Genomic DNA, 13,107 nt, shown 5'->3' on the forward strand with positions numbered 1-13,107 from the left:
TTAGACTGCCCTATTTAATTCACATTTTCCTGTTTCGTTTTCGATTGAATACCATTAACATGTATTACCTGTACTGGTTGTTGCTTTTGAAGAGCTTTTAAAAAGCTGCTCATGTTTGTTCTTTAGGCTTCTCAGGCTCGTTTGCATTACCTTAGCGGGTTCATTAAGAAAACATCTGATGCTGAGAGTCCGCCTATATCTGAAAGCCAAACTAAACCAAAGGAAGGTGAGTGGATCCTACCACCCCAGCTGCCTCAGAGCACAGAGCTGTGATTTGCACTTCTTAAAAAAATAATCAGTGGGTTGTGCTTGGTGAAAAGGAGACATTTCAGAATCTCGTTTCTTGAGGATTATAAAAAGTCGCACAATTTCAAATAACTATATGAATAGTGCTTCAATTTTCAAATCACTTTCACACATTTTCCCATTTAAGTCCTACATCTCCCCCCTCACACACACTGTGCAAGGAGATGTGATTTTCTCCATTTAACAAATGATAAAACCGGAAAGAATGATGCAACCTAGTTAGAAAGTAGCAGTATAAAACTTGAAGGTAGGTCTACTACTATATTATTATTAGAAAGGTACCAGACTTAAACAATAACAAAAAGAAGTCATTTTTAAGTATATAATATATATTTTAAGTATATATTATATTATTTATATATATTTAAGTAAGTATATATTATATTATATATATTTAAGTATATATTATAATATTATTCCAGTTTATCAATAAGGACACAGGCACCAGAGACCCTCAGTAATAGTCTAAGTTCAGGGCCAGAGACAGAATTGGCCTGCAGACAGGCCCTTCATAATGCCAGTGTCTTCTCACAGCTACATGACTGATTACATCGATTGCCACACTGAGGTGTCCATGGAGGCAGAAGGCGTTCACATCCCAAATCATGCTTTTCCATTTTTATATATTCAGGAATGTAATTCAATAATTGTTATAAAAATAATATCTCTTAACTTTTCATATGAACAGTGTGAATAGCAAGTACCATCCTAATTCTGTTATCCTGGGATAGGCAAAGCATTTTACATTTATTACCTCACTTTAACCTATAGCAACTATGAGGTATGTATTACTTACTCTAATCATCTTAGAGACAAAGAGACCAAAGCTCAGAGAGCCACCTTATTCTTCCTAAGTCATCCATCTCAAAAGTGATGAAGTTGGGATTTGAAATATTTCTAACTCAAGTACTCACTCCTCTAATAGAGTCTAATGTAATGCTAGGAAAACAAAGGTGAATAGGATTCAGTTCTTGTCCTTTAGGCTATAGATTTATTATTATTTTTTATATTTTGTTTTAATGTATGTGTATAAAATATTACACTGAATACATTAAAATTGACCAAAAGTAGGGGAAGTCTCCCCTACTTCCAGGCTACTGAAGTAGGAGAGAAAGATTGCATTCAACCGTAGATACAACAGGAACAAGTGGGGAATTAAAACCAACAGTCCAGGTGAGGGAGTAGATGGTAAATTACTAAGAGGAACTTGGTTAGGTGTCAAGGGTCAGGAAAGAGGAACTTGATTTGATATCAAGTGGGGAAGGATTCTGGATAAACTGACTTAGCAGGATTTTTTGCTAAAACTGGGGTCAGCAGGCCAAGGACAAGGCCTAGTTGAGAACAGGGCTCAGAGACCCTGACCCTGTCATAGAACACACATACAATAAAAGCCACAAATTGTAACTGTACAGCTCGATTAATTTTTGCATGTGAATACTCAGTGGCCACTGCTTAGATCAAGATTGGAAACACCACATACTAAAGTCCTCCTCCTTTGTTTCCAAGTCATTTCCTCCCTCAAGGTAACAACTAGTTGACCCCCATCACCATCAAATAATTTTGCCTATTCTTGAACTTCAATTTAGACTCATATGTACCCCGTATGTCTCACTATTTAGTTATTTTATTTCTCACTGTGCCTGGAATAGTAAGCTTCGTTTTATAAGAAATTTGCCTATTTTATGTAGGTTCAACTTACTGGAATAAGTTTCCTTTTTACCTTTTTTTTCCTCAATCAGTCTTGCTCTAGGGATATATCAACTTTAATAATATTTTTAAGGAATCGACTTTTGACTACTGAATATCTGCCTCTTATTTCAACATTTCTTCATGCTCTTAAGTACTTTCCTATTGCCACCTTTCATTCAATGCAGAACATAACATGAATTTGGTCACCTGCAATTGATAAATAGGAAAATAATGTCTCTATATAATGAGGAAATTATGGTAGGTTTTACATAGTCTTTCCTAGGCTAGGGATCTGGAACACTGAATAGACTCAGAGTATCAAGAAAAAACTTCCCAGCTTTATGACGTCACAAGAAAGAGCTCTGTTCAGCTCTATTTTAAGACAATTTTAAATAAATGTCTGCATACAGGGATCCCCCTGCAGAGAGGAACACCTTATCTATTATGAAGCATTGTCAGCATAGGGCTAGTTGTACTTCCTCCAGGGCCGATCTTCACAGCATCCCCAATAATTCAAATATCCCATTTCCATTTATGCTGTCCCAACTTCTAAAAGCCTCTATTTTTATGTGACATTTTAATATATGGAGGCAGTTTTCAGACACACTTCCTGCCTGGGTCAGCCTTCTAGGGTGACAGTCATTACTTTTGCTAGTGCTCTGGTTAGAAGTTATAGAGCTTTTGAGTCATCTGCTCTAAATCTGTGCTCCCATCATCAAGCCCTGTTACTGTTTGCATGTGATTTCATGGAATGCCAGCTTTTTCAGTAATGCACATGTCATGTTGTAGTAGAAACAGCTGCACGTGGTGTAAAAGAACCAAACTCAAAGAATTCTGCAAGTTCAGAGAGCAAAGAGATGACACAAACAGGATCAGGGAGTGCGGTGTGGAAGAAGTGGCAATTGACCAAAGGCTTGAGGGATGTGGCAAAATCCACGAGTAGCGAAAGTGGAGGAGTGTCTTCACCAGGGAAGGAAGAGCGCGAGCAGAGCACGCGGAAGGAGAACATTCGTAAGTATTGCTGTCATTGGTAACATAAACATGTATTTTCAAATAAAAATTATGGAAAAGATTTTAACTTAAACATAAGTGACGGCTAGGGCTATAAAAGTAGAAAAGATGTCTTTCCGATATATAGATTTTCATTTTACTTAACAGAGTTGGGAATTTGCTCAAGGACCTGATTACTAAATATTAACCAAAAGACAAAAGTGGGCAAAAGCCCCCCTACAGATTTGCAGGTATATTTTTTCTGTGTATAGGTTTTCTGTGTCTACAAATGCTAGAAATACAATGTCAGCATTCACACATACACTTGTCGTTAAACACAGATTTTTTTGTGTTATCTGTAGTATGCTACAAGATAGATTTCCTTTTTACCTTTCATAGCAAATTTTAAGAATGTCATTTTTTAAATGTTGAAAAAGAGCAATTTTCAGTGGTGCACAAGTCACCCTGACCTGATTCATTTCTGTATGGATTCATATCTGTTCACTAAACTGAACTAAAACCCTGATCAAAGGAAAATGCCTTTCCACACTCCTGGTTTCCATGAATTCCTAAGCAACTCCTCAACTCCTTCTGTCTTAAAGGGAACTAAATGTCCTATTAATGCATTTGGAGAGAATGAATGAGGCTGCCCATGGAAGCACTGCTTCTCCCTCAGGTGTGAGCACTACCTAGACTGTGCTGGAACAGTCAGTCAGCTTCAGGTGATCATGGCCCATTTGTCTCTCACATCAAGCTACATCCTCCGATTAAACCTGGATCAATTGTATAATCTTACTCTATTTTTCTACTTGTTTTGAACCCAGACAGCAAAGAAAGAACTCTTAGAAAGAAGCATTCTCAGAAAAGCCAACAATGGTTCTTTTCTCAAAATTGCTAAACAATTCTGAGAATTTTTAAATTAAGAAGTGTTTAAAGCTAAAGTATGTCCTTAAGTGATTTCCATACTGAGAGGAAAATTCCAAAATTAAAAGGAATCTTTTACTATACTAACAAGAGATTCTGATATTTTTTAACGAATATTTTGAAAGTACATGCCCATTCAATAGGTAATAGCTCACATGATGGTAGCAGTAAAACTCATTAGAACACATTTCATTTAATATTAATTTTTAATTTGTAGAGTAATTTTTCCACTTATCTCACTTGAGATTCCAGGAATTAGAGAAAGCATATACTGCTATCTCCACTTCTAAAATGACAGAATTGGCAAATAACTCACCCAAGGGCAGGAAACTGATGCAGTTTGGGTAGAACCTGGACTTACACCCAGCTCTTTGGTCTCCATATATTGTGATCTCGAACTGAACACAAACTTTTCCCCATCCTTAGTTAATTTAAAGATCTATAAAATAGAAAAATGTAGCCAAAACAATGCAACTTAAATTCTGATATCAAATTATTTACTTATGTGCTAACAAAGTAATCCTTTTTGAAATTTCATTTTTAATTAACAAATAATTATATATATTTATGGGGTACAATGGGATGTTTTGATACGTGTATAGGTTATGGAATGATCAAATCAGGCTAATAAATATATTCATTACCTCAAATACTTATTATTTCCTTGGAGTGAGATCATTTAATATCCACTCTTTGAGCTATTTTGAAACATCCAATAAATTGTTAGCTGTGTTCACCAAGCTGTGCAATAGAACACCAGAACCTATTCCTTCTAGCTAACTGAAACTAACTATACCCTTTGACCAACATTTTCCCTTTCCTTGTCCACTACACTATGACCCCCCAGCCTCTGGTAACCACCATCCTAATATCTATATCTACAAGTTCAACATTTTTAGATTCCACATATAAATGAGATCATGCCGCATTTGTCTCTCTGTGGCTGGCTTTTTTACTTAGCATCTTGTCCTCCAGGTTTGTCCATAATGTTGCAAATGACAGAATTTTCTGTTTGTTAAAGGCTGAAGAGCATTCCATTGTGTCTACATACCACATTTTAAAAAATCCATTCCTCTATTGATGCGTACTTTGGTCCTTTCAATATATTGGCTGTTGTGAATAATGTAATGCACATGCAAGTACAGACACCTCTTTCACGTACTTATTTTAATTCCTTTGGATATATACCCACAGGCAGGATTGCTGTATCATGTGGTAATTCTACTTTTAGTTTCTTGAATAACCTCCATACTGGTGTTTCAAATGGCTTGTAATAATTCCCAGTACCACCAAAGTGTACCTGAGTTCCCTTTTATTCACACTCTCACCAATGCTTGTTATCTCTCATCTTTTTTTATAATAGCCAATGTAGCAGGTATGAGGTAGTATCTCATTGTGGTTTTAACGTGCATTTTTCTGATGACTGGAGATGTTAATCATCTTTTTATATATGTGTGGGTCATTTGTGTCTCTTCTTTTGAGTAATATCTATTCAGGTTCTTTACCCATTTTTTAATCTAGTTATTTGCTTTCTTATTATTGAGTAGCTTAAGTTCCTTGTATGTATTGAATATTAGCCTCTTATCCAATGTATGGTTTGCAAATATTTTATCTCAACCCATGGGTTGACTCATCACTTTTCATTGTTTCATTTGCACAGCAAAGGTTTTTAGTTAGGTACAGTCCCACTTGTCTATTTTTACTTTTGTTTCTGTGCTCTTAGGATCATATTCAAAGAAAATATTGCCCACACTAATATCATGGGCTGTTTCTCCTGTTTTTCTTCTAGTAGTTTTATACTTTCTGGACTTATGTTTAAGTTTTTAATCTATTTTTAGTTGATCATTTTTGGTTTTTGTTTTATTTTTAGAAAGGTTGGAGTACAGTGGCTCAATCATGGCTCGCTGCAGCCTCAACCTCCCAGACTCAAGTGATCTGCCCACCTCAGCCTCCTGAGTAGCTGAGACTATAAGCGCATGCCACCATTTCTGGTGAATATTTTATTTTTTATAGAGATGAGGTCTCACTGTGTTGCCCAGGCTAGTCTCAAATTTCTGGGCTCAAGGAATCCTCCAGCCTCAGCCTCCTAAAGTTCTGGGTTTACAGGCATGAGCCACCCTGGCCTAAGCTGATTCTTATATAAGGGTCCATTTTATTTCTTTTGTATGTGAATATCAGGTTTTCCAAACACCATTTATTGAAGAGATTTCCCTTTCCCATTGTGTGTTCTGTTCCATTTGTTTTCAGTTTAGTTTTTATTGAGACAGGGCCTTGCTCGGTCACCCGAACTGGAGTTCAGTGGCACAATAACAGCTCATTGCAGCCTCAACCGCCTGGGCTCAAGCAGTTCTCCACCTCAGCTTCCTAAGTAGCTGAGACTACAGGCACGTGCCACCGCACCTTGCTTTTTTTTTTTTTTTTTAATTTTTGTAGAGATGCAGTCTTACCATATTGCCCTGGCTGTTCTTGAATTCCTGGGCTCAAGCTATGCTCCCACCTTGGCCTCCCAAAGTGCTAGGATGACAGGCGTGAGCCACCACACTCAGCCTCTATTCCATTTGTTGATGTGTCTGTTTTTATGCCAGTACCATGTTGTTTTGATTAGCGTAGCTTTGTAATATGTTTTGAAGTCTGGTGATGCCTCCCTCGTTATTTTTGGTCCAGATAGCTTTGAATATATGGTGCCTTTTGGGGTTCCATACAAATTTTAGGAATCTTTTTGTCTACTTCTCTGAAGAACGACATTAGAATTTTGGTAGGGATTGTATTGAATTTGTGGATTGCTTTGAGTGGTATGGACATTTTAACATTAATTCTTCCAGTCTATGAACACAGGATGTTTTTCTATTTATTTATGTCACCTTCAATTTCTTTCATCAATGTTTTCTCCAAGGCTGCACCAACCTCCACCCATGCAGTCTGCACTGTGCTCTGAAACTAATAAGGTAATCTTTAAACTGAGAAAATTGACTATAATCATGATTCATCATTTTATACCAGCCCAGGGGCAGTCACAGCACAGACTTTTTTTTTTTTACTCAGAGTCCCAGACCAGTGTTGTAAGGCATGGAAGCTCAAGCCCCAGTTTCAGCTCATCTGCTTCTAATTTCTTCACACCTTTGGCCATCAGAGTCTTTGGACATTTGCAATAAAGTCTACATAGTTGTGAACAGGTATACTTTTGCATAGAGAGGAGAAATAAGAACAGGGAGGAAAGATAAAAGTCAGCAGGAAAGGAGGACCTAGACCAAGCAGCCTATCTCCAAGCACAAAATGTCTTCAAGACATTTCTCAAACACTTGAAAACATTTATTATCATTTTAATGTTTGCACCCCGTTGTGTCTGGAGTTGGTTCCTTCCAGTGGGTTCCTGGTCTCACTGACTTCAAGAATGAAGCCACGGACCTTCGCAGTGAGTGTTACAGCTCTTAAAGATGGCATGGACCCAAGGAGTGAGTGGTAGCAAGGTTTATTGTGAAGAGCAAAAGAACAAAGCTTCCACAACATGGAAGGGGACCCAAGCAGGTTGCTGCTTCTGGCTGTGGTGGCCAGCTTTTATTCCATTATTTGTCCCATCCCATGTTCTGTTTCTGTCCTATCAGATTGCCCTTTTTTCAATCCTCCCCACGATTGGCTACTTTTAGACTCCTGATGATTGGCGCATTTTACAGAGCACTGATTGGTGCATTTTACAGAGCACTGATTGGTGCGTTTTACAGAGCACTGATTGTTGTGTTTTACAGAGTGCTGATTGGTGCATTTTACAATCCCTTTGCTAGCTACAGAGTGCTGATTGGTGCATTTTACAATCCTCTTGTAAGACAGAAAAGTTCTCCAAGTCCCCACTTGACCCAGGAAGTCAATCTGGCTTCACCTTTCAATCCCCCCACTAAACAGGACACCCCAGCTGCTGTTAGGAATGGGGTGATGACCACTGTAGCTACTTCCTGCTGGATGGGGGCAAAGAAGGGGCACTGCAGTTGTAGTGGCCTCCAGAGAGGAGCTCTCTAGGCCAGCCAAACAGCCAGTGGGTCAGTCCAGGGGTCCTTGGTAGAAGTTATGAGTTGAGCTCATTTGGGGTTCCATTTGTAAGACCATCTGTAGCTTGATGGCCTTGATCCTGGAGGAAATAAATTTGACAAGGAGGTTAAAAATACAGGGCCCGAAGGCGAGTAATAGCAAGATGGCTGTCATGGGAACTAGAAAGGGGAGAAGCCATGTCACCCAACTCCAGAAGTTGGTATAAGAGTTTGAAAGGTGTTGGCTGATTTCAGAAGCCTTTTCCTGTAAATGCCAGGCAGCGTCTTGTACTATCCCTGACTGGTTAGTGTAAAAGCAACACTTTTCCCCTAAGAAGGTACAAAGTCCTTCTTTCTCAGCAGTGAGGAGGTCTAGGCCTCAGTGGTTTTGGAGAGTCACTGCTGCCAAAGAGTCTATTTGGGATTGTAGAGTAAGGATAGATTTTGTTATTTCTTGCAAACTGTCTGAGAAATCCTTTGAGAGTGTGTGGTAGTAGGATAATGAAGTAGATAAACTGGCTATTCCGGTTCCTGTAGCAGTGGCCATTCCTAACCCTATATGTAGGGGTATTAGTTGTATGGCCCTGCGCTGACAGATTTGAGCTTTGAGGGGCACTTGTAGGGTCTGATTTCCTGGGATAATGTTAATGTTGGCAATTAGGAAGACTAAGGTGCAGGTGCCTGTCCAGTTGGTAAGGAGGCAGATATAGGTTGAAGTTCCACATAAGAAGAATATGCCTTGGCTGGGTAGATAGAACTGGTTGTGTATGTTAAAAAGGTTGTGAGTTTATTGTTTTCATTTTCCCATACTCCTAGAGTACTTGCCAAGGTAGCTCCAGTGAGTGGCTGGAAAGGGGTGTTGGGAGCAAACTGAGTGGCTCCCTGCGTTCTATTGTCCCATTGGAGAAAAAACCTTACTGTTTTCTCACAAGTTTATCATGATTTTGTATATTTTTGAAAAAATTAAAAAATAATTTGGATATTGTTTTTTATATTTTTTAAAAGTTTGTAGTAAATAACATTTCTGAATGAGTTATAACTTCTAACAAATTATAAATTAAGCAATTTTCAATATTAAATATTACTGTGGCCTATTACAACCACACTTACATGCAAAATTAAATAGTTAAGGAAAGGGGGGTGGGACCTGGGGAATAGGAGAGTGAGAACCTGACACATCCTCTCCGAAAAAAAGGAAGAAGCAACAATAAACTAGAAAAAAATTATTAAAATGTTTTAGAAACCTAAAAATCAACTGAAGGCATAAAACTAAATAAAAAGTAATTACTAAAACTGAGAACCACAACAAAAAAGGAGAGACTGCAGAGGGTCCATCTTATCTACTTGTCCTTATTTGAGTATGAGACTTTAAACCAGTGAAAGTGGGGACAGCTTTGTACACTGCCAGAACTTTGAATGTGTACCCTAAACTACATAAAGGTCTCCTTGTCAAGAGTGGAAGCTTTACTGAATCAAGGAGTTTAAGAGAAATCTTCGAGAAAACATTGTATGACCCCTATTCTGACCCATTGGTGACCCCAAGGAAGCCAGGATTAAAAATAAATAAAAATTAAAGAAAATCATTAGAAACATCATTAGCTGAAAATTGCAGGGGAAATAAGACTCTAGAAGCAAATTGCTAAGTAAACAAACAACTAAACAAAGAAAAGCCACAATAATCCCTTGGGGAATCAGAATGCAGAGTAACTACAATGTAGTATATCAATTGCACATGGGAACAGGCAAAAATTTCATGACAAAGACACCTAAAAGCAATTGCAACAAAAGCAAAAATTAACAAGTAGAATCTTATTAAACTTAAGAGCTTCTGCACAGTAAAAGAAACTATCAACAGAGTAAACAAACAACCTACAGAAAGGGAGAAAATTTTTGCAAACTATCCATCTGACAAAGTTGTAATGTTCAGCATCTATAAGGAACTTAAACAAATTTATAAGAGAAAAACAACCCCATTAAAAAGTTGGAAAAGGACATGAACAGACATTTTTCTAAAGAAGACATACATGCAGCCAATAAGCACATGAAAAAAAGCTCAATGTCACTGATCATTAGAAAAATATAAATCAAAACCACAATGAGATACCATCTCACACCAGCCAGAATGGCTATTATTAAAAAGTCCAAAAATAACAGATGCTGGTCAGGTTGTGGAGAAAAAGGAACACTTATACACTGTTGGTGGGAGTGTAAATTAGTTCAACCATTTGATGTAGCAATCCCATTACTGGATGTATACCCAGAGGAATATAAATCATTCTACCATAAAGACACATGCATGTGAATGTTCATTGCAGCACTACTCAGAATAGCAAAGACATGGAAGCAACCTAAATGCCCATCAGTGACAGATGGGATAAAGAAAATGTGGTACATATGCACCATGGAAGTCAAACTCGCTGTTTGCTGATGACATGATCGTATACTGAGAAAACCCTAAAGACTCATCCGAAAAGCTCCTAGATCTGATAAATGAATTCAGCAAAGTTTCAGGATGAAACATCAATGTACACAAATAAGTAGCACTGTTATACACCAGTAGCAACCAAACTGAGAAAAAAATCAAGAACTCAATCCCTTTCATAATAGCTGCAAAGAAAAAAAACTTAGGAATTTACCTAACCAAGGAGGTGAAAGAGCTCTAAAAGGAAAACTATAAAACACTGCTGGAAGAAATCATAGATGACACAAACAAATGAAAACACATCCCATGCTCATGGATGGGTAGAATATTGTCAAAATGACCATACTGCCAAAAGCAATCTACAAATTCAATGCAATTCCCATCAAAATGCCATCATCATTCTTCACAGAACTAGAAAAAAAATCCAAAAATTCATTTGGAACCAAAAAAGAGCCTACATAGAGAAAGCATGACCAATCTGCATAGCCAAAGCAAGACTAAGCAAAAAGAAATCTGGAGGCATCACATTGCCCAACTTCAAACTATACTACAAGGCTATAGTTACCAAAACAGCATGGTACTTGCATGGAAACAGACACGTAGACAATGGAACAGAATAGAGAACCCAGAAATAAAGTCAAATTACTTACAGCCATCTGTTCTTTAAAAAGCAAACAAAACAGAAAGTGGGGAAAGGACACACTTTTCAACAAATGGTGCTGGGATAACTGGCAAGCCACATGTAGAAGAATGAAACTGTATCCTCATCTCTCATCTTATACAAAAATCAACTCAAGATGGATCAAAGACTTAAATCTAAGACCAGAAACCATAAAGATTCCAGGAGATAACATCAGAAAAACCCCTTAGGCAAAGATTTCATGACCAAGAACCCAAAAGCAAATGCAACAAAAACAGATAAATAAATGAGAATTAAACTAAAAAGCTTCAGCACAGCAAAAGAAATAATCAGCAGAGTAAACAGACAACTCACAGAGTGGGAGAAATTCTTCCCAAACTATGCATTCGACAAAGGACAAATATCCAGAATCTACAAGGAACTCAAACAAATCAGCAAGAAAAAATAACAAATAACCCCATCAAAAAGTGGGCTAAGGACATGAATAGACAATCTCAAAATAAGATACACAAATGGCCAACAAACATATGAAAAAATGCTCAACATCACTAATTATCAGGGAAACGCAAATCAAAACCACAATGTGATACTACCTTATTCCTGCAAGAATGGCCACAATCAAAAAAACAAAAAGTAATAGATCTGGGTGTTGGCATGATGAAAAGGGAAGACTTATACTGCTGGTAGGAATGTAAACTAGTACAACCACCATGGAAAACAGTGTGGAGATTCCTTAAAGAACTAAAAGTAGAACTACCATTTGATCCAGCAATCCCACTACTGGGTACCTACCCAAAGGAAAAGAAATCACTATATGAAAAAGACACTTGCACACACATGTTTATAGCAGCACAATTTGCAATTGCAAAATACAGAACCAGTCCATCAACCAACCCATCAACCAACCAGCCCATCAACCGAAAAGTAGATAAAGAAAATGTGGTATATATATATACATATATACACACACACACGTATACATATATACATATATACACACACACTATGGAATACTACTCAGCCATAAAAGGAAATGAAATAATGGCATTCACAGCAACCTGGATGCAGTTGGAGACCACATTCAAAGTGAACTAACCCAGGAATGAAAAATGAAACATTGTATGTTCTCACTTATAAGTGGGAGCTAAGCTATGAGAACACAAAGGCATAAGAATGATACAGTGGACTTGGGGACTAGGGGAAGGATAAGAGGAAGGTGAGGGCTAAAAGACTACACATCGGGTACAGTGTACACAGCTCAAGTAATGGGTGCACCAAAATCTCAGAAATCACCACTAAAGAATTTATCCATGTAAACAAGCATTATCCTGTTCCCAAAAAACCTATTGATAATACATAAATAAACAAATAAGTAAATAGTTGGAGATTCAGCAGTGAAAAAAAAGCAAGTTGGATAGAAAGTAATAAAGTAGACCTAAAGAAAGAAGGAATAAAAAAATTTTAATGAGACAGAAAACAAAGGAAATAAAGAAAATTCATAGAAATTAAGGCAAATTTAAACACATTCACAATAAGCAAGCACTTGTTTGTGCTTGATAATTTGTTTCCAGATGATCTGCCTTAAAACAAATACAAAAGGAAGTCCTTCAGGCTGAAAGAAGGTGACATCCAAAGGGAATTCACATTCACAAAGAAAGGTAATTATGTAGGTAAATTTTAGAAGACAACGTAAATAGATTTTTCCATTTGTTTACTTATTTAACAATTATTATAAAACTATATAGTTGGGCTTATAATGTACAAACATATAAAAATAATGCACGAACAGTGGGAGAAGGAACAAAGAAAGAAACTCACAACAAACTGGTAATAAAAGGGGATTTCCTCAGACCGATAAAGGATAGTTATGAAAAACCTATGGTAAACATCATACTTAAAGGTGAACAACTGAATAATTTTAGCCTAAGGTCAAGAACAAGGCAGGATGTCTACTGTAACCACTTACATTCCACATTTTAATGGAGGTTCTTGCTAGTTCAATCAAGAAAGAGAAATAAAACACATCAATCTTAGAAACGAAGAAGTAAAACTATTCTCCGACAACACTCTCCTATATGCTAAACTTCTAACAGAAAAAAAAAAAAACTGAATAAGTG

At 37.2% G+C, this 13,107-nt stretch overlaps 1 protein-coding gene across 1 annotated transcript in view; it reads left to right on the forward strand.

Annotated features, from left to right (window-relative positions):
- ADGB (androglobin) overlaps nt 1-13,107 on the forward strand; it is a 218,191-nt gene that overhangs the window by 186,282 nt on the left and 18,802 nt on the right. Inside the window, exons 32-33 of the mRNA XM_054686389.2 lie at nt 127-226; nt 2,785-3,006. Coding sequence (XP_054542364.1) covers nt 127-226; nt 2,785-3,006 — 322 coding nt within the window. The remainder of the gene's footprint in view (nt 1-126; nt 227-2,784; nt 3,007-13,107) is intronic.

Source organism: Pan troglodytes, chromosome 5, assembly GCF_028858775.2.
Source record: "Pan troglodytes isolate AG18354 chromosome 5, NHGRI_mPanTro3-v2.0_pri, whole genome shotgun sequence".
Lineage (NCBI taxonomy): Eukaryota > Metazoa > Chordata > Mammalia > Primates > Hominidae > Pan > Pan troglodytes.